Raw genomic sequence first — 22,313 nt, forward strand, 5'->3', positions numbered from 1 at the left:
AGCACTAGGCTCCTCAGTTAGGGTATTTTTGTCCTTCTATATATTAAGGTACTAACTTATGGAATACAGTGTGCTTTCTCACATTTTCATCACCAGAAAACCCTGAAAAGGACATATGTTTGCTTCCTGTGCTTAAAATGTGACCTACTTTGTTGGTGATCCCATCTGGACAATCTTACCTTGTGGACTTAATCCATATGCTATTTTTTCCCAGCAATCTGATCACTGTTCAGTAACAGGAAAGTGAACAATTAAAAGCAGAAAGTGAATCCCAGAATAAATAAAATTAATTTTTATTCCTTTAGTGAAATTGGGGTTTTTGCAGTAACTTATCCAACACCAAACCCGGCTGTACTCTCCCTCTGCCCCAAGTCCCCCAACCATTTAGCAATGAAACCAGATGGGAGAATTCCCCATAGAATGAAAGCTTTGATCAAAGGCACACTACCTCACCTTAAAGGACTGAGCGATAGCCTGGGGCTAAAGCCTTCAACAAGTCTTATTATATGATCTCCTTATTTGCAATGGCTTAACAATTTTTATGTACTGAACCAGGCCACATGACTGAGAAAAACCAAACAGTGAACCTAAAATCAATGCAAAAATCTCTGATTTCCCTATGACCCTTTTGTTTGTCTTTCAAGTTGTCGTTGGAGGTGAAGTCAGTGTATTTATCTACTGTGTCTTAGGTTAGGGTTATGGAGAGTAGATATCCCTTCTTGGATAGAAGAGACAGGTGAGTATAGTGAAAATTTCTGTGGGCAAAAGTTTTGAATATAATTTGCAAGGCAGTATTTAAATTAAATTTTCAAGGGGAATCGTAAGAAATGAGTTGCCTTCTTATCCAAAGGAGACCAATCCCCAGACCTCTTTTTTTTTAATCTGAGTCTCTTCTAACAAAAATGGTTTTCTCACAAATTCCCTGGGAAGGAGTTGTTTCTTTTTTCAGGATTTGAGCATTTGGTCCCCAGGAGAAGCATTGAATGAGTTAAAGGTTCTGACCGTAATGGGAACAAAGAAGACAGAGATGAGACCATCTAGTCCCTGATGGTACAGCAGCCCATAACAGGTGCAATAGATGTGTAAAGCAAAAACTGTATGAGAGCATCCTACTTAACTGGTGAGCCTTGTGTGGGATACAGAATCTGTCTGAACTGATTATCCTGTATTCACTCCAGTGCTTAACATAGTGCTTGGCACATAGTAAGCACTTAACAAGTACCAGCATCATCAGCTTCATTTTCTATTTGGAAATGCTGCCTCATTCTTCCTGGATTTAAGTACTTTTTTTAATCACTGGGGTACTGGGTTTCTAACCTAAAATGTCTTCTTTAGGATTTGTGCACTTTTCTCTGGTTCACGGAAACGGGAGATAATTTCATATAAGAAATGGGCAAAATGGTCCAGCCTTGGACATTCTGTTTCTATAGGTGATGGAGACTAAATAGAAATGGAATAATCGATTCATATGGGATTCTAAGAAGCACAGGATAGGGAAAGTTTTATCTTTATTCGTGTTACATTTTTCAGGTAAGAAAAATTCCACATGTGAATATGCTATAGGGTCCAATCACATTTATAACTAGATTGAATTGATATATTATGACTAGCACTGCCTATCTAAGGCAACTGCTATATTTGGTGTCATGAATGCAATTGGAAATGACAACCATAATTTCCCAGTGTTATTTTCCTCCTTTGCATATACTGTGGCCTTTCAATAAAGCTTTTATCAATTTAATTACATTAAATTGGCTTTCCCCCTGGCTTTGATTCTTCTTGAACAAGAAATACAAAGAAATGCTCATTCTTCCCAGTTTAAATGGGAAAGTGACACAAGAAGAAATCAGAATAATTATTCAAAGGTTTAGAAGCTGAAAATGATCATGATATGCACGGAAAGGTATGTTCAGAACATGATGTATGTAAGTAATTTCACAATCAATTGTATTTTTCCATTCCTCCTATACAAAAATAAAGATCCTCATTTTGGACTGGAGGCCAAACTCCCAGCCTTCTTTCTTATGCTTCTTCCCCTTTGTTGCCACCCTTTATTGGGAGTGAGAAGTCTTCTTTGGAGACACTCCCTAGCTCTTTTGCTGGGGGGAATCAATGGTCATTCCAATTTAGACTTCTCGGTTCCTTCTTCCATACCTAGGGAAACAGGCAGAGTAGCTTTTATCACTTGAACGGTTGAATAAAATATGAAATGCCTGCCAACTTTGCTTAAACATCAACTCATTACATAATTTTATTTTCCTTCTTTCTTTCACTTGTTGGGAGAGGAAGAAAAGCCATCTGTAGCACTGATGTCAGTAGTTCTTTGAAATCAACTCAGTGACCTCTCTCTCCACCCTTTCCCCGAATCAGGACCAAGCAACCTCTGGGGCACACCCTGACTGACTCCTACTGCTTCGGGGAGCAGGGGGAGAGGCAGGTTGACTCAGGAGCTCCTAGAGTGTCAGAGAAGTCAAAGAGATTGGCTTTTACCTGGCTTTTAGCAACAGGAGCCAGGTGGCTGATGGTAACACTGCTTTGCACATAGTAAGCGCTTAATGAATGCCATTATTATCATTATTTTCAAAGCCAGGGCAATCCATCCATCAATCAATGGTATCATCAAATGGCAAAACAAGTCCAGTTGTTTTTCAAAACACTCCAACAAATTATCTCTACTACTTGTTTATATATCTGCAAATAAATGTACTTTACTTTTTTACAGTATTTGTCAAGCACTTACTATGCGCCAGGCACTAAGTACTGGGGTAGGTACAAGATAATTAGGTTGGACATTAAACAGCCCATGTCCCACATGGGGCTTTACAGTCTTAATCCCCATTTTACAGATGAAGTAATTTAGGCACAGAGAAGCGAAGTGATTTGCCCAAGGTCACAGAGCAGACAAGGGGTAAAAGCAGAATTAGAACCCAGGTCTGTCACTTTAATTTACTTTGCTTCCCTTAACCTAGGTAGAATGAACATATAATCTCCCAAAAGGCTTCCTGCATAATCCACTGTGTTTGTGTTGAAAGAAGTTCGGGTTGGGCAACACAGTTCATTTTCCTGGTGATGAAAATGCTCCAATCTTTCACACGCTTGTTCCTGAGTAATGAATGATTGTTACAGTCTGGCAAACACTCCACTTTTTGTCCTTTTGTTTTTTCCTCACTTAACTGTTCGCCACTTCTGAATAATCTCTGAAAACTTAAAAAAAAGTTTCCTTCAAGGATTTCCAAGATCATTGTATCACAAAAGAGAAACATCTAACGACTAATGGGAGACTGGAGAGAAGCAGCACGGCTCAGTGGAAAGAGCCCGTGCTTGGGATTCAGAGGTCGTGGGTGCTAATCCTGGCTCCGCCACTTGTCAGCTGTGTGGCTTTGGGCAAGTCACTGCACTTCTCTGGGCCTCAGTTCCCTCATCTGTAAAATGGGGATGAAGACTGTGAGCCCCATGTGGGACAACCTGATCACCTTGTATCCCCCACAGCGCTTAGAACAGTGCTTGGCACATAGTAAGTGCTTAAAAAACGCCATCATTATTATTATTATTACTAGGAGGAAGGGAGTCTTCACAACATCCCTGAGAGGTAGAGAAAGACAGGTATTATTATCCCCATTTTAGAGATGAGGGAAACTGAGGCATGGGGCATTTTAAGGGACTTGCCCAGAGTTGCACAGCAGGCCGGTGGCAGGGCTGGGACTCCAGCCTCAGCCTCCGACCCCCAGACCTGTCCTGTTTCCCCTACACCATTCTGCTTCCCTGAACCTGCAGGTGGGGCTTCCACTAGACATGATCTCCTAATTTCCACAACTCTCTGATCTTTTTGGAAAAGGTACATGAGGAGATATGTTCTCTGGGCAGGTAGGAAAGAAGAGATAAGAACTTGCTTAGTGGATCGAGCATCAGCCTGGGAGTCAGAAGGACCTGGGTTCTAATCCCGGCTCCACCACATGACTGCTATGTGACCTTGGGCAATTCACTTAACTTTTCTGGGCCTCAGTTCCCTCATTCATTCAATCGTATTTATTGAGTGCTTACTGTGTGCAGAGCACTGTACTAAGCACTTGAGAAGTGCAAGTTGGTAACATATAGAGACGGTCCGTACCCAACAACTGGCTCACAGTCTAGAAGGGGGAGACAGACAACAAAACAAAACATGTAGACAGGTATCAAAGTCATCAGAACAAATAGAATTTAAAGCTAAATGCACATCATTAACAAAATAAATAGAATAGTAAAATAGTAGAATAGTAAAAAATCCCTCATCTGTAAAAATGGGGTTGAAGACTGAGCTGGGACCTGGACTATGTCCAACCTGATTAACTTGTATCTACTCCAGCGCTTAGAACAGTGCTTGGCACATAGTAAGCACTTAACAAGTACCATTATTATTATTATTATTATAATTACCACAGCCCTGCATGCAAATAGACACTCCTTTCTCCCCAGCACCCTTGTCAAAACCCCATCAGGGAATGCCCATCAGGGAAAGGGTTGGGAAAGCCATGGACAATCAAGAGCTCTGAGTGAGACCCTGCTTGGGGAAAGGGGGAAAAAAAGAATCTGGATGTTGCCAGCAGTTTAAATATGGGCTGGGTGTGCCTGACAGTTAAGGATTCATGAGTTAGCCACGGGCAAAAGCTGAAAATCAAAACAAAATCAAACAGCGCTTTTGACTTAAGGGCTTGCTGCTGAGCCAATCAAAAGTTCCACAGTCCCTGTTCTATGGGAAACATTTTCCAGGAGTGAAGTGAAGCTGATTGTCTTGCTTTTTTCAGCTGTATGTCTCTCTTTTTTTAAAATAAAGTGGCCTGATACAATTTGTATCAAATCACAAGGCATGTTTAAAGAATCAATCAATTAATGGTATTTATTGAGCACTTACTTGTGCAGAGCACTGTACTAAGAACTTGGGAGAGTTCAATACAACTGAAAGACCCAATCCCTGCTCTCTAGGCGCTTACAGTCTAGTGGAGAAGCAGGCTAGACTGGACGGAGGAGGAGATGGCTAGGAGAGGGCAAACCGCGCCTTGTTCACGTTGTTTGGTGTCTCAGGTTGAAATATAAAGCTATAAATCACTTCCTAAACAACAAAGGCATTTATCCAGCACCGTATGAGTCAACAAAGCTACCTCAGATAGGATTTTTTAAATTACCAAATGCCTAAAGGCCATTCTGGGGCTCATTTTTCAAACATATTTTTTCCGCTTCTCGCAACTGATTGGGAGTATTGTAGGAACTAGAGAGATAAGCCAATCTTTCAGGCACCTGGGAGACAGGAATCCTCCTTACTGATGTGTTGTTGGAGACTCTATCTGATGATAGGATTTGCCATTTGTTCTTAAAGTTAGAAGCCAATCTGGGTCAGTGTGGCACAATCCACTGGACAAAATAATCAATCAATCAATCAATCGTATTTATTGAGCACTTACTGTGTGCAGAGCACTGTACTAAGCGCTTGGGAAGTACAAGTCGGCAACACATAGAGACAGTCCCTACCCAACAGCGGGCTCACAGTCGTCTCCAATAGCTTGGTTATGGAACAGAAAGGAAACATTTATTCACTTCTCCTTCCTAGAATTTCTGGGACAGAGTAACTTGGCTAAATGGAATCCACGGATAATCGAAAAATCTCATTTTAGTTTGAAACTTTGTCCTTCCCTCATCTTCCCCTGCCCATCTTCAGAGGGAAGAGTGAATGAGCACTGAAATGGCCAAGGACTGGTAGCAGGAGGCGGAAAGAGGAGCAGTCTGGGGCCACGATAGTCCTCAAATGAGTTAAGCCAGCCCTGAAGGATAAGAGTTGAGAGTAGAGAATAAGTACTGTAAACACCTTCCCAAGAAGCTCATTTAGTAGCAAACTTGAACCTCTAGCACAAGTCCCTTCGCATCAAACCAAATAACACAATGTTTCTGTGACTTCATAATGCACCCTGAATTTCCTCCATTTCCCCTTCTCATTTCATTTTAAGCGCTTAGTACAGTGCTCTAAGCGCTTAGTACAGTGCTCTGCACATAGTAAGCGCTCAATAAATACGATTGATGATTTTGATTCCTTCCGTGATGCATATTATTTTGTAGAGTTACCAAAGAGAAACCTCTTATAGGGAAGTTGCCAGGATCCACAGACCAGACACCACTAGCCTCCCCTATTTAATTAGTGAATCACATTTATTGAGTGCTTTCTGTTTGCAGAGTATGAATTAGGCTCTAAGCTCATTATGGGTAGGGAATGTGCCTGCTAATTCTGTGGTAGTGTTGTAGTATACTCTCCCAAACATTTAGTACAGTGCTCTACACAAAATGAGTACTCAAAAAATATGATTAATTGAACTAAGGACTTGGGAGAATGAAATAGAGTAAGAAAGCAAGAGACCAGCCCTTAGAATCCTACAGTCTAGCTCCCCAGTTACAGAATATATTGCCGGAGAAACCAAGGGCTCCTTAGAATTTAAAAGATCACTTTTTGAGGTTCCGAATCTTTAATCTGGCCCATAGGTAATTATTCCTGCAGGACCAAAATTTGGTAAGGATCGGTCATGCATTTTATTTTTTCACCTTCTAGTTTTTAATGTTATCATAAACAGGGAAGCAGTCTTTGGAAAGCTGGGTGGAGAGTGTCTGCCTTGCCAAAATGGGGCAGACTTGTTATACGTAGAAAAACAAATCAAATCAATGAAATCACAGGTTAAGGAAGGGTTCTGGCTTTTATTAAGTATCCCCAGTGAGTGTTCATGGTGAGTAAACACTTGCTATCCCCAGCAAGAAGAGGCAGCAGCCCAAGGTCCTTGTGCTACCCTCATTGCAGATTTTATTATGTCCTGGGCCTTGGAAAGAATCACGGAACTGGGGAATTGGCCCAACATTCCCCATGTTCGTTCACCCACTTAGATGATGAACAAAGGGCTGAATGAGAAGAAGAAGCCACATATTCCTAAAGGTGATTGACCCTTCTATAGCCTTATAATTGGTTGGTTTGCTATGCAGATTTAGTTTAAGAAAAACATTTTTCAAATAGATGGGCACCTCCTAAAACTCTTTAAAACTCCCTCCTCCTTTTTCCTTAAATGATAGTAATTCACTGAATGACAGGTCTTTCCTGCTACATTGTGAAGGCTCCCTACTAATAAAAGCCAAATGGGTAGTAAATCTTTCAGGTAATTGCTAGCAGCTCTTAAATTAGCATTAGTAGTTATAAAACTGAAAAATGATTGCTAAAATGGTCATAGGACCTGGCAGATATTTAGTTCAGTTGATTTGTTATGGACAAAGGGAAAGAGACACTCCAGTGGAACTTTGCTTCCATTTCTGGCACCATATTCTTTTAGACAGGAATTTGGTGGCCAGGGAAAGTATCTACCGACTCTATTGTATTACACTCTCTCAAGTGCTTAGTACAGTGCTCTTGCCTCAGTAAGCGCTCAGTAAGTATCACTGATGGATTCATTAATGCTCTCCTAAAAAATACTTACTTTTCTGGGTATCCCAGATGTACTTGTTCAGGACTTCTCCCAGGATGTATAAAAGGTTCATTAAGATAGTTGCAGTGCCAAAGAAGATCATTTTGGCTCCTGAGCCAATGTGTTCAAGGAAAGGGTAGACCCAAATCCCTGTTACATGATGCACCCAGCACACCCTAAAATGGAAGAAAACAGAAATAAATAAAGGTTTTGTTTTTGTGCTAGTTTCTTATGCATGCAGATTTTACTTTTAAAAAATTGCTTCCTCACTGCTCTTCTCCCTTACGATGATGTTCAACCTCTCTCTTTCACAGATGGATCCTTCACCTCTGCTTTCAGACATGCTCAAGTCTCCCCAATTCCAAAATACCCTCTCTGAATCCCTCAGCCCTCTTTAGCTTTCACTCTGACTCTCTCCTCCCCTTCCGGTCCAAACTCCTTGAAGGGATTGTATACACCTGCTGCCTTCACCTTCTCACAACCAAATCTCTTCTCAACCTTCAGTCGAGTTTTTGCCTCTTTACTCCCGAGACCGCAAACTCCGAAGTCACCATTTGCCTCCACACACCAAGCCCACTGGACTCTACTCTGTCCTAATCCTTCTGGACCTCTAGACTGTCTCTGACACTGTAGAGCACTCCCTTCTCTTTAGAATCTTACCTTATCTTGGTATGACTACTTTGATACTCTCCTGGTTCTCCCCCTACACTTCCAATCACTCCTTTGTTCGCTTTGGCTGCCTCCTTTTCTACCTCTCATTCCTTAACAGCGGGTGTCCTGCAAGGCTCTGTTATGGGCCCCTTGCTCTTCTCCCTCTTTCCTACCTTTCAAGGGAAACCCATCCATTGGCACTGCTCGGCTACCATCAACATGCGGATGACCAATCTACCTCTCTAGCCCTGCCTCCTTCCACTCTATGCAATCCCAAAATTCCTTTTGCCTCCGAGATATCCAACTTGACATTTCCAAAATGGTACCTCTCATCTTACATCCTAAACGTTTCCCTCCTCCAACTTTCCCATCCTCATCGACAACACTGTCATCCTTCCAGTGACCCAAGTCCACAACCTCAGTATCAATCTTGACTCTTCACCGTCATTTTGCTTTTATATCCAAGCTACTGCTCAAACTTACCAATTTCTCTTCAAAACTTTCTTGCAGATCTGCCACTTTCTCTCCACCCATGCAGTTCCTACCCTAGTTCAGTGCTTATCATATCATGGCCAGACTATTATATCAGACTCCTGGCTCATCTCCCTGCCTCCAGCACTTCAGTTGAAACATCAGGTTGCTGCCTGGATTACTGTCTTAAAGCGTTGCTCGGCACACATCTCTCTTTTCCTCAGAATCCTCCAACCATTGCCCATCTCTGTCCTCTGTCAAGAGAAGACTCCTTACAATTCAGTTTCACGGCTCTGCATCAGCTGTTTCTGACTTACTTAGCAGCTCTTAGCAGCTTGGCTTTTCCGACCTTCCTTTCAAAACCCTTTGAAAATCACACCTCCTCTGATGAGCCTTCCTCAATGAATGATCAATACTCTCAAGAAGTAACCCTTCTTGTGCCTAAATATGTATTTATTATGCCCATCCTCAACCCTTGTTTCTATATGTCTATTTTATTAAATATGTAAACATTTTGTTTTTTCTGATTCCACTGCTTGTGAACATGTCTATGTCTATCTCCTTGAGTGCCAGAAACATGCCTTGTGCTTCCCTTTGTCCTTCCTCAGTGCTCTGAATAAGGCTTCCCCTCCAGCAGGCCCTTAGAACTAAGCTATCACTCACCCTCCACCATTAGATCACTGGGTTGCAAGGCAATGCTGGACTCTGCCGCTCATGGGCTTAAGGAAACAGTGGAATTTAAAAATATATATTTTTGAACATTTATCAAATCCCATACTCCACTAGTGGGCTAAAACTGACATATAGAGCAAGATGCAGTCCCTCCTCACATGGAACATATATTTCAAATGCGACAATATGGGTCTAGACACATTCACTAAATAAAACTGTCCTTCATTTGGGAAGGTGGAGTTATTGATGGCTGAGACCCTATTCAAGAACATGGTATGGCTGAGAAGATTCAGGTGGGACCAACAATTCATTGTACCAGATCAGCCTAAAAGGACAGCCTTGTGGGTAGGTACAGTGCTTAGTACAATGCTCTGCACTCAGTAACTGCTCAGTAAATATGATTGATTGATTTATTGTTCTGGGGCTGCATTTGCCTCTTGTCAACCTCATCATTACTTCTGAACCTGGCTCTTGGTATCCCAATCTTCCTGAAGCTTCTGCTCATGAAAAGTAATTCACTGGTCAATTGCCACCCTTCAGGCTTGTTTTGTTGCTGGTGTTCCCCAATAAGTCACTACTTTGTCACATTGTTTGAGAATGTGATTCCCTGTGTATTTTCCTTTTCCCTGCATGAAGTATGGTCCCTTTCAGCTCATCATGCAGCAGTGTTGGGTAACTTGCTATCTTCCATTCCCCTCACGTGTCCCACTCAGTGACATGGTGTTAAGAAGAGAATTGCCTCAATGGTGGTGAACTGATTGTGTTCCAGGACATCATTGTGAGTAATAATAATAATAATAATAATGGCATTTGTTAAGTGGTTACTGTGTGCCAAGCATTGTTCTAAGTGCTGGGGGAAATACAAGGTCATCAGTTTGTCCCACATGGGGCTCACAGTCTTAATCCCCATTTTACAGATGAGGGAACTAAGGCACATAGAAGTTAACTGACTTGCCCAAAGTCACACAGGTGACAAGTGGCAGAGGCAGGATTAGAACCCATGACCTCTGACTCCCAAGCCCGTGCTCTTTCCACTGAGCCACAAATCTTATCCTGCTGGGACCAAATGCCCAAGAAAAAAATAAAAAGGGAAGTGAGCTCACAGAAGTGAGCAAAGGGGTGGAGAGAGTGAAATGCAAAGTCCAGAATGGAGAACAGGAACTACTTGGACAGATGATAAGTTACTGCAAGATACCCTACTCTGCCTGGCAAATGAAGCAGCTGCTTCCTAGAGACTGACGTATCAATCTTCAAGCCAAATCTATATGCATTGCATCAAAGGCCTCATGAAGTTATCTGGTTCTGCTACCTGGCTCCAGGCACCTGAGCATTTAAGTACTCAGGAGAGAGCCTAGTTTATTTTTAACGAATGAATGAATGAATCAATCATATTTACTGAGGGCTTAATGTGTGCAGAGCATTGTTCTAGGTGTTTTGGAGAGTACAATATAACAGAGTTGGTAGATGCATCCCCTGCCCACAACGAGGTTATAGTCTAGAGGGGGAGACAGATATTAACATAAATAAATCAATTACAGATTCATTCATTCATTCATATTTACTGAGTGCTTACTGTGGGCAAAGCACTGTACTAAGTGCTTGGGAGAGTACAGTACAACAATAAACAGACACATTCCCTCCCACAATGAGCTTACAGTCAGAGATGAGCTTCATAAGTGCTGTGGGGCTTAGGGAGGGGTGAATAAAGGGTGCAAATCAATTGACCAGTTTCCAGTGTTGGAGATAGCACATCCGACATGGGGGTGGACTGCCGCCAGAGTCTTGTAAGGACTGGACCTAGGACCAGGATGCATCTTCTTCTCCTCATCCCCATTTCTTTAAATTCTCCTACAATGACCTGTTTCCCCAGCTTAAATTAAAAAATGCTGTAGTTGCTCTCTCAACTTCCTTCACATTCTTTCTTTCAATGCTGTAACAGAATGGAGTATAATACTCTATCATAAGGATTGGCTTGCTGCAGATTTTCATTTCCCTGCCATAGTGGAACAGCATTCCTGACTCAGTCATTTCATGGCCCCTCATATTTGCCCCATTTTTCTCCGTCCTTATGTCTGTTGCCAGGTCTTCTCTCACCCTGTACTTGTGTACCTTAATCATCATCAATCGTATTTATTCAGCACTTACTGTGTGCAGAGCACTGTACTAAGTGCTTGGGAAGTACAAATTGGCAACATATAGACAGTCCCTACCCAACAGTGGGCTCACAGTCTAAAAGAGCGGGCTCACAGTCTAAAATCATGACTTTACTTTTGAGAATTCATATCACTAACAATTAGGTTCCTCTGCTAGCAACCCCCCAATTTATTATCATCTGTTCCTCTTGGATTTCTTCATTGTATCAATATCTTGATAAAGATACTGAAGGACAATGGAACCAAGACTGATCTCTGTCTGACAATGCCCAGTTGGTATTCTCCAGGTGATGTGGAGCCATTTAAAAGCCACCCACTGGGTGTTACCCTCAATTCAATTAGGCAACCACTAGACACAGTTTGGGTATAGACTATGGGACAGGGTTACTTCACAAGCCTGCTCCAGCAGACCACAAAAATGACATATCTGTCTTTTCTTCTCCAGGCTAAGATCCCCCCGTTCCTTTGCTCGTTTCTCAAAGGTTCCATTGGGATGGTTATTTTATAATAATTACATTCTGTAATTTACATCCTCTATTGCATATAATAATAATAATAATAATAATAATGATAATAATTTTGGTTTTTGTTAAGCTCTCACTATGTGCAGAACACTGTTCTAAGTGCTGGGGAGGATACAAGGTGATCAGGTTGTCCCATGTGGGGCTCACAATCTTAACCCTCATTTTACAGATGAGGTAACTGAGGCACAGAGAAATTAAGTGACTTGCCCAAAGTCACACAGCTGATAAGCTGTAGAGCCGGGCTTTGAACCCATGACCTCTGACTCCCAAATCTAGGCTCTTTCCACTGAGCCACACGGCTTCTCTCTATATAAACCATTTACAAAGAAGCCACCTTAACCTTTAAATGGAGTAAAAAACAAATTCAAATAGAAATAGATTCGTTTTCATAGATATTCATTCATTCATTCATTCAATCGTATTTATTGAGCGCTTACGGTGTGCAGAACACTGTACTAAGCGCTTGGGGAGTACAAGTTGGGAACATATAGAGATGGTCCCTACCCAACAGCGGGCTCACAGTCTAGAAGGGAGAGACAGACAACAAAACAAAACATATTAACAAAATAAAATAAATAGAATAGTAAATATGCACAAGTAAAATAGAGTAATAAATATGTACAAATGTATATACAGGTGCTGTGGGGAGGGGAAGGAGGTAAGGCAGGGGGGATAGGGAGGGGGAGGAGGGGGAGAGGAAGGAGGGGGCTCAGTCTGGGAAGGCCTCCTGGAGGAGGTGAGCTCTCAGTAGGGCTTTGAAGGGAGGCAGAGAGCTAGCTTAGCGGATGTGCGGAAGGAGGGCATTCCAGGCCAGGGGGGAGGACGTGGGCCGGGGGTCGATGGTGGAACAGGTGAGAACGAGGCACAGTGAGGAGGTTAGCAGCAGAGGAGTGGAGGGTGCGGGCTGGGCTGTAGAAGGAAAGAAGGGAGGTGAGGTAGGAGGGGGCGAGGTGATGGACAGCCTTGAAGCTGAGATTGAGGAGTTTTTGCCTGATGTGTAGGTTGATTGGTAGCCACTGGAAGTTTTTGAGGAGGGGAGTAACATGCCCAGAGTGTTTCTGCACAAAGATATAATACTCAAGGAATCTTGAATACAGTAGGTTCTGAAACAAGGAAAAACATTCACATAGCAGGTGATAAACCTATGGAATACATTATCAATAAGATAGTAATCAGAGTATTTACTGAGTCCTTACTGTGTGCAGAGCACTCTACTAAGTCCTTGGAAGAGTACATGATAGTAGGTAGACATGTGACCCCTGTCCTGAAGGCATTTACAATCAAGTGTTATCACATAAAGCCGTGAGGTAGAAACTGCAGGAAAGGTTTGAATATACTCACGGATTAGTGGTCCAAAATAGACTATGAGAAGGAAAATTAGGGATGTTTACAAGGTTCAAGAATAATTCAACAGATGAATGGGCAATCAGGTCCATAAGTAGAAAAAGTTGTATTTGTTAGGTGGTGTAGCTGGATGTCCGACCGTGAGACTGGATGAGGCCATAAGGCCAAACCATCAGACCGTCTCTCCAAGCATCTTTGTTGCCCTAGGTGGAGGGAGAACACTGGACTGAATGGACCATTTGTCTGACCCAGAACATGGTGTATACTTGGAGAGGTGTTGGGGTGCTGTGAAAATAGACCCCCTATCTCAGAGAAGCTGCATGGCACAGATTACGAGCATGGGTATATAAGGCAGAAATCTGAGGTCTCATCCCTGGTCTGTCATTTATCTGCTGTGTGACCTTGGGTAAATCACTTAACTTCTCTGTGCCTCAGTTATCTCATCTGTAAAATGGAGATGAGGACTGTGAGCATTATGTGGGACATGGACTGTGTCCAAGCTGATTGTCTCGAATCCCCTCCAGCACTTACTGGAATTAGTACGTGGCGTAGCTGGAATTATAAGCCAGGTTCTCTGACTCCCACGCCTGTGCTCTTTCCACTAGGCCACACTGCTCCTCATCTAGCTAATATGGCCAACGTGACTCTCCAAAGGACACCACAGGTCCTAGGGCTGAGTCTCAACACACCTGGCACAATTTAAGTACTGCCAGGGTCACAATTTTTATGCTAGGTATGAATTATGGCATTCTACCTCCTCAACTCCATTTTTTCCTACCTCCAAATCAATAGCTAGCTTTATGAAGTTCTTAGATGAAGCTTGAGTATCTGCAAAGTGATTTAGAAAACTTAGTTCCTGCTTCTGTGACCGACCCAAGTGAAATACAAATATCCTTTATGGGCTGGGTCTTCCAGGGCATACTGCACCACCATTTCCTGAGAATCAGGGAACCATTCAGAAAGGTCATCCCGCTAGCATTCAGTGTCACCTTCTTCAACATAAATTTCAGGGCATGTGATGTCAACAGCCTCCAATGTGCCCCGAGACCCAAGATGAAATCTTGGTTAAGTTTGCCCGAGGATGATTCCTCCCTAATAGTGTTCAGAGTGGTGCCAAGGCATTTGGCTTTGCCAACCCACGAGTAAATGCTGGCAGTGTCGGGAACCAGTTGGGAACCAGCTAAAGAATGGACAAGCTAAACTCTTTTCACATGGTTAACTTTTTAGAGGACTGTCCCTAAATAATACTGTTCCTCAACAAATACGATTGACTGACTGAAATAATAATACTGAAAATTAATGCAATATTTTCATCTCATCTCAGGTGCAAAGCATCCAGGAGCAAACAGCGAGTTATCCTTTCTCTCCTCCCATTCTTTCTTCAGTCTTACACTTCATCCAGAAACCAAAACATTTTCCGGGTCATAATGCTTTCTACCAGTCTTTAAAGGGTAAGGCAGATAAGTGGATTTGGGAACAGGCCGTTCAGTCTTCTAGGCAATTCTCCTGTTCCTGCAAAATTTTCCCATTTAAACTGCAATCCTGGTGAGTGGAAATGAGCTTTACGTGACAAAGTTCTATGATCTACGTGTTCTTAAAGTCTTTTGCCTTTTTCCTGAAATTCATCCTAAATTTTCCTTTTTAAAAATCTTATCTGGACTTTTTAATTATAATTTCTTAGACCATCTTCTAAACAGTTTAAGGCACAATCAACCAATGGTATTTATTGAGCGCTACTGTATGCAGTGTACTGTACTAAGCACTTGGGAGAGTACAATACACACAGCTGGTTTACTAGCATTGGTAGACACTTTCCCTGACCATAGTAAGCTTACAGTCTAGAGAGGGATAATTGACACACAGCTGAGACATCAACCAAAGATCTCCAGAGTCTGATTTATGAGTCAAGAGTCATTGGATACAGGTGTAGAATACAATTCCCATTTCCCTGGGAAAGTCTTTCAACTCAAGGACCTTCAAACATCATCCAGTGCTCTAGAGACAGTCATTCAAAGCATGTTATATGGAAATGACTGTTCCTTAGAAGCACACACCCAAGAAAACATGCAAATGATTGCAGAACACTTCAGTGAAACAGGCAGGCATTATATGCTCCTGGCTCCACCACTTGTCTGCTGTATGACCTTGGGCAAGTCACTTAAACTTCTCTGTGCCTCAGTGACCTCATCTGTAAAACGAGGATTAAGACTGTGAGCCCTGCATGGTACAACCCGATTACCTTGTTGTTGATCTACCTCAGCGCTTAGAACAGAGCTTGGCACATAGTAAGGACTTAACAAATACTATAATTATTCTTATTATTAGAAGCCCACAGAAAGCTGAGTTAGGCATTAACCTGTACCAAGAAAGCCATTCGTACAAGCAAAAGTCTATAATAGCATCACAGGGCTAAACACTACTCCAGAATTCTACTACTAGGCAGTAAACTGATCAATGTTGCAACAATAGATAAAGTAGAAAAGTGAAAATCAAAGAGGGCTGCAAGTGGGTGGGTCAAACAAAATGTAGCAGCAGTGTGGTACTAGGCACCAGACAGAACAAATACTATACAAAAAAATTGAAAAAAGGTTTATAGAGCTATAATGCTGTCTATCCTTCTCTATGGCTGAGAAAACTGTACTCCCAACTGAAGCCTCAGGATAATAATAATAATAAAAATAATAATAATAACAACAATAACAACAACATGAGAAGCAGCTTGGCTCAGAGGAAAGAGCATGGGCTTTGGAGTCAGAGGTCATAGGTTCGAATCCGAGCTCTGCCAATTGTCAGCTGAGTGACTTTGGGCAAGTCACTTAACTTCTCTGTGCCTCAGTTCCCTCATCTGTAAAATGGGGATTAAGACTGTGAGCCCCACGTGGGACAACCTGATTACATTGTAACCTCCCCAACACTTAGAACAGTGCTTTGCACATAGTAAGTGCTTAATAAATGCCATTATTATTATTGTTATGAATACTAATAGTTGTGGTATTTGTTAAATGCTTACTGTGTGGCCAGCACTGTACTAAGCACTGGGGTAGATACGAGACAATCTAATCAGACAAAGTCTAAGTAGAAGGGGGAACAGGTACTTCATCCCCACTGTACAGATGAGGAAACTGAGGCAAAGAGAAATTAAGTGAGTTGCCTAAGGTCACACAGCAGGAAAATGGCAGAGTAGAGTTAGAACTCAGGTCCTCTGAATCTGCTAGGCCAGGCTGCTTCTCCTTGAACAATTCCATCAGCATTTCTTAACAGGCCATATTCACCATCAAACGGCAAGAGAGGATCCCAAACAATGGAATCCTGAAACAAAGTCAGTCTCCTGGCATCAAAATTATGCTCACTTCAACACAGCATGTGTTGTGTGGGACATATGAGGACAAGAGATGACAGTAGAATACCCAAACCTCTGCTGAAACTGGAAAACAGGAAACAAAGAGGGTGGAAAAAATGGTTTAAGGATATAGTAAAGCAAAGCCTCAGACAATGCTGTGTCCCACCTGAAAACTGAGAGATCATCATAGAGCACTGTACTAGAGAATGGGGTGGCTCTTCTGGACCACAATACAAGCAGCAAAAGGGAAAACAGCAAACAAAAAACATTTGTAAAAGGGATGGGAGGGGGAGGGAGGGGTGTGTGTGTGTGTGTGTGTGTGTGAGAGAGAGAGAGAGAGAGAGAGAGAGAGAGAGAGAGAGAGAGAGAGAGAGAGAGAGAGAGAGAGAGAGAGAGAGCGCAAATAGTGTGGTCAGGACTTTGGGTCCTGCACTGCCTTTGCAAATCAATCAATGACATTTATTGTGTGCTTACTATGTGCAGTAAGTCTCCTCCAATTCTCTCCTTGACCACCTCCAATCTGGGTTCTGTCACCTTCTCTCCACTGAAACAGCTCTCCCTAAGGAAACCAATGACCTTCTCACCAAATCTGATGGCCTCCACTCCATTAGACTGTGAGCCCACTGTTGGGTAGGGACTGTCTCTATATGTTGCCAACTTGTACTTCCCAAGCGCTTAGTACAGTGCTCTGCACACAGTAAGCACTCAATAAATGCGACTGATGATGATGATGATCTCAAGCCTCCTAGACCTCTCAGCTGCCTGCGACTCTGCAAAACACCCTCTTCTTCTTGAAAGTTGATCCAGCCTTGGCTTCATTGGCACTGCCCTCGCTTGGTTCTTCTCTTATCTCTCTGCTTATTCTCATTCTCATTTTGCTAGCTCTTCCTCTGCTTTCCACCCTCTGACAGTGGGGGTTCTTCAAGACTCAGTTCTGGGCCCTCTTCTATTCTCCATCTACTCCTACCCCCTTGGAGAACTTATCTGCTCCCCAGTTTCAACTACCATCTCTTTGCGGATGATTCCCAAAGCAACAACCCCAGTCCTGATCTCTCTCCTATGCAGTCTCACATTTCCTCCTGCCTACAGGACATCTCTACTTGGATATCCTCCTCCATCAGCCTCCTCTCTGATCTCCCATCCTTATGTCTCTCCCCACTGCACGCTGCTGCCCAGATCACCTTTGTGCAGAAATGCTCTGGGCATGTCTCCAGTGGCTACCAATCAACCTACGCATCAGGCAAAAACTCCTCACTCTCGGCTTCAAGGCTGTCCATCACCTCGCCCCCTCCTACCTCACCTCCCTTCTTTCCTTCTACAGCCCAGCCCACACCCTCCGCTCCTCTGCCGCTAACCTCCTCACTGTGCCTCATTCTCACCTGTCCTGCCAACGACCCCCGGCCCACGTCCTCCCCCTGGCCTGGAATGCCCTCCCTCCGCACATCCGCCAAGCTATAGTTTGTACATATTTATTACTCTATTTATTTTACTTGTACATATTTACTATTCTATTTATTTTATTTTGTTAATATGTTTTGTTTTGTTGTCTGTCTCCCCCTCCTAGACTGTGAGCCCGCTGTTGGGTAGGGACCGTGTCTGTATGTTGCCAACTTGTACTTCCCAAGTGCTTAGTACAGAGCTCTGCACACAATAAGCGCTCAATAAATACAATTGAATGAATGAATGAATGAATATCCCACTGATACCTTAAACTTATCATGTCCCAAACAGAACTCCTTCTCTTTCCACCCAAAACCTGTCCTCCCCATGTCTTTCCCATTCCTGTAGACTATCACACAAGCTTGGCTTTGTTCTCAACTCATCTTTCTCATTCAACCCGCATATTCAGTCTGTTGCCAAGTATCCTGTCAGTTCTCCCTTCACAACATCACTAAAATCCACCTTTTCCTCTCTATCCAAATGGCTACAGTACCTGTATATATGTTTGTACAGATTTATCGCTCTATTTATTTTACTTGTACATATTTACTACTCTATTTATTTTCTTAATGATGTGCATCTAGCTTTATTTCTATTTGTTCTGACGACTTGACACTTGTCCACATGTTTTGTTTTGTTGTCTGTCTCCCCCTTCTAGACTGTGAGCCCGTTGTTGGGTAGGGACCATCTCTATATGTTACCAACTTGTACTTCCCAAGTGCTTAGTACAGTGCTCTGCACACAGTAAGTGCTCAATAAATATGGTTGAATGAGTGAATGAATGATCCAAGCACTAATCGTATCTCACCTTACTACTGCATCAGCCTTGTTGCTGGCCTTCTACAGCCCACCCCGCACCCTCCGCTCCTCTGCTGCTAATCTCCTCACCGTACCTCGTTCTCGCCTGTCCCGCCATCGACCCCCGGCCCACGTCATCCCCCAGGCCTGGAATGCCCTCCCTCTGCCCATCTGCCAAGCTAGCTCTCTTCCTCCCTTCAAGGCCCTACTGAGAGCTCACCTCCTCCAGGAGGCCTTCCCAGACTGAGCCCCTTCCTTCCTCTCCCCCTCGTCCCCCTCTCCATCCCCCATCTTACCTCCTTCCCTTCCCCACAGCACCTGTATATATGTATATATGTTTGTACATATTTATTACTCTATTTATTTATTTATTTATTTTGCTTGTACATATCTATTCTATTTATTTTATTTTGTTAGTATGTTTGGTTTTGTTCTCTGTCTCCCCCTTTTAGACTGTGAGCCCACTGCTGGGTAGGGACTGTCTCTATATGTTACCAACTTGTACTTCCCAAGCGCTTAGTACAGTGCTCTGCACACAGTAAGTGCTCAATAAATACGATCGATGATGATGATGATGATGATGATGGCCTCCCTGCTTCCTGTCTCTTTCTACTTCAGTACATAGTTCAGTCTGTTGCCCGGATCACTTTTTTGAAGAAATGTTTGGTCCATGTCTTCCCACTCCTTAAGTACCAGCAGTGGTTGCCCATTCACCACCACATCAAACGGAAACTCCTTACCATCGGCTTTTCAGCACTCAATCAGCTTGTCTCCTTCTACCTTACCTCACTAATCTCCTACTTCAGCCAGCCTGCACATTTCGCTTCCCTAGCGCCAGCTTGCTCACTGTGCCCTGATCTCGTCTGTCTTGCCGTCAACCCCTTTCCCATATCCTCCCTCTGGCCTGGAAGGCCCACCCCATCCATATACACAAGACCATCACTTTCCCCACCTTCGAAGCCTTATTAAAGTCACATCTCCTTCAAGAGGACTTCTCCGATTAAGCCCTCTTTTCCCCAGCTCCCTTTCCCTTCTCTGTCTTCTATGCACTTGCATCTGTGACCTTTTGGCATTTGATATTTGCCTCACTATCACCCCACATCATTTATGTACAAATCTATAAATGACATATATTATACTATTTATTTATATTAATGTCTGTCTCCCCCACTAGACTATGAGCTCATTGTGGGCAGGGAACATATCTACCAACTCTGTTGGATTGTACTCTCCTAAGCACTTAGTACAGTGCTCTGCACATAGTAAGTGCTCAGTAAATACCATTGATGATGATGGAGAAGCAGCATGGCTCAGTGGAAAGAGCACGGGCTTGGGAGTCAGAGGTCATGGGTTCAAATCCCAGCTCCGCCAATTGTCAGCTGTGTGACTTTGGGCAAGTCACTTAACTTCTCTGTGCCTTGGTTACCTCATCTGTAAAATGGGGATTAAGACCGTGAGCCCCACGTGGGACAACCTGATTTCCTTGTATCCTCCCCAGAGCTTAGAACAGTGCTTTGCATATAGTAAGCGCTTAACAAATGCCATGATGATGACGAAAGCACTGTACTGTACTAAGTATTTGGGAGAGTATAACAGAGTCCCTGCCCTCAAAGAGTTTACAATCCACTCACAGATGCATTCATAGGTGAACTTCACCGTCATTGCATAGACTTCAAGCATGAAAAACAATGTATGTGTGTGTATATATAAATATATAAGTATAAATAAATCAATCAGTGGTATTTATTGAGTGATTACTGTGTACAGTGCACAGTATTAAGTGCTTGGTAGGGTACAATATAACAGATTTGGTAGACATGCTCCCTGCCCTTAAGGAATACATATTATAAATTGTATGGCTACATATATTACTGGTTAGAGCCTGGACTCGGGAGTCAGAATGACCTGGGTTCTAATCCAGGCTCTGCCTCTTGTCTGCTCTGAGACCTTTGGCAACTCACTTAACTTCTCTCTGTCTCAATTACCTTACCTGAAAATGGGGATTAAGACTGTGAACCCCATACAGGACATGGACTATGTCACAACCCAACTAGCTTATACTAATCTACTCCATCACTTAGTACAGTGCCTGGCACATAGTAAGAGCTAAACAAATACTATTTAATGTACACACACACACACACACACACACACACACACACATCATTAGTGCAGAAGGGAGAAGTGATGATAAGGGCTACAGGAGAATTAACTGGATCCAAACATTTTATATTTCTCCCTGGAATTGGGAGAAGAAAGAGTCTTCTAGAGAAGCAGTGTGGCTCAGCGGAATGAGCACGGACTTGGGAGTCAGAGGTCATGGGTTCAAATCCCAGCTCTACCAATTGTCAGCTGTGTGACTTTCGGCAAGTCACTTAACTTCTCTGGGCCTCAGTTACCTCACCTGTAAAATGGGGATGAAGACTGTGAGCCCCAAGTGGGACAACCTGATCATCTTGTATCCTCCCCAGCATTTAGAACAGTGCTTTGCACATAGTAAGTGCTTAACAAATGCCATCCTTATTACTATTATTATTCTAAATTGCACAGATAGGGAAGCCTATTGAATCTCCATGATGTCACAACTATGGGAGGAGTCTCTGATGATAAATTCTGAATAGGGAGACTTTGTAAACGAAGTTTCCAAAAATTTGGGGATTTTTTTTTCTGTTAAATGGTATTTGTGAAGCACTATGTGCCAGACACTCTACTAACTGCTAGGGCAGGTACAAGATAATGTAGGTTGGTCTCAGTCCCTGTGCCACATGGGGTTCACAGTGTAAGTCTGAGGAAAGAGGATTTAATTCCCATTCTAAAGATGAGGTAATTGAGGCAAAGAGAAGTTAAATGACTTGCCCAGGGTCACACAGCAAAAAATTGGCAGAGCCAGGATTAGAACCATGGTCCTCTGAATCCCAAGCTCTTGCTCTTTCCATCAGGCAACACAGCTTCCCTTGATGTTCTTGCAAATATTTGACCCTGGTCAGAATTTCCAGAGCCAAGGCTTTCGGGGAAAGATGTCATCTTGTATGACATCACTGCGGGGAGGGTTAGGGGCATGCCAGAGGCTCTCTAATTTCCAATTCCTGGGAGAATACCTCAGGGGCAACTGATCTCCTAGGTTGCTCAGGCAATGCCCAAATTCTTTTCATCAAAATTTTTAATGAGCCCACCAGTTCCTCAGGAGATACCTGGGCAGTAAGAAAAATGAAATATACAGTTACTACTCATCCAGGACAAATTGCTACTTAACTTGGGTATGTAAGAGAGAGGTTATTAAACTAAGGCATAATGAAAGAATTGCAGTCCATTGCTGAGCCTAACTTTTGCTTTTCAAAATTCCTTCTGGCACTGCTTTTGAAAACACTGCCTCTCACTGGATGTCCCCTCTGCTGCCCAGGGTTCAACAAAGCACACAACACAATAAAGTCCTCAGTCTTTTGCTGTGGGACCTTGT

The 22,313-nt window shown here is 42.9% G+C and overlaps 1 protein-coding gene across 2 annotated transcripts in view; it reads right to left on the bottom strand.

Moving 5' to 3' along the window:
- Positions 1-276: 276 nt before the first annotated feature.
- Positions 277-22,313, bottom strand: part of AIG1 (androgen induced 1) — a 308,723-nt gene continuing 286,686 nt past the window's right edge. The window contains exons 5-6 of one of the 2 annotated variants that reach the window (XM_038768294.1): positions 7,476-7,639; positions 277-2,154 (exon numbers count right to left, since the gene is read on the bottom strand). In XM_038768294.1, coding sequence (XP_038624222.1) covers positions 2,117-2,154; positions 7,476-7,639 — 202 coding nt within the window. In that variant the 3' untranslated portion in view covers positions 277-2,116. Of the gene's footprint in view, positions 2,155-5,469; positions 5,793-7,475; positions 7,640-22,313 lie in introns of those variants that run through there. The other variant, XM_038768303.1, reaches the window with a different exon arrangement.

Source organism: Tachyglossus aculeatus, chromosome 2 (assembly GCF_015852505.1).
Source record: "Tachyglossus aculeatus isolate mTacAcu1 chromosome 2, mTacAcu1.pri, whole genome shotgun sequence".
Classification (NCBI taxonomy): Eukaryota; Metazoa; Chordata; class Mammalia; order Monotremata; family Tachyglossidae; genus Tachyglossus; species Tachyglossus aculeatus.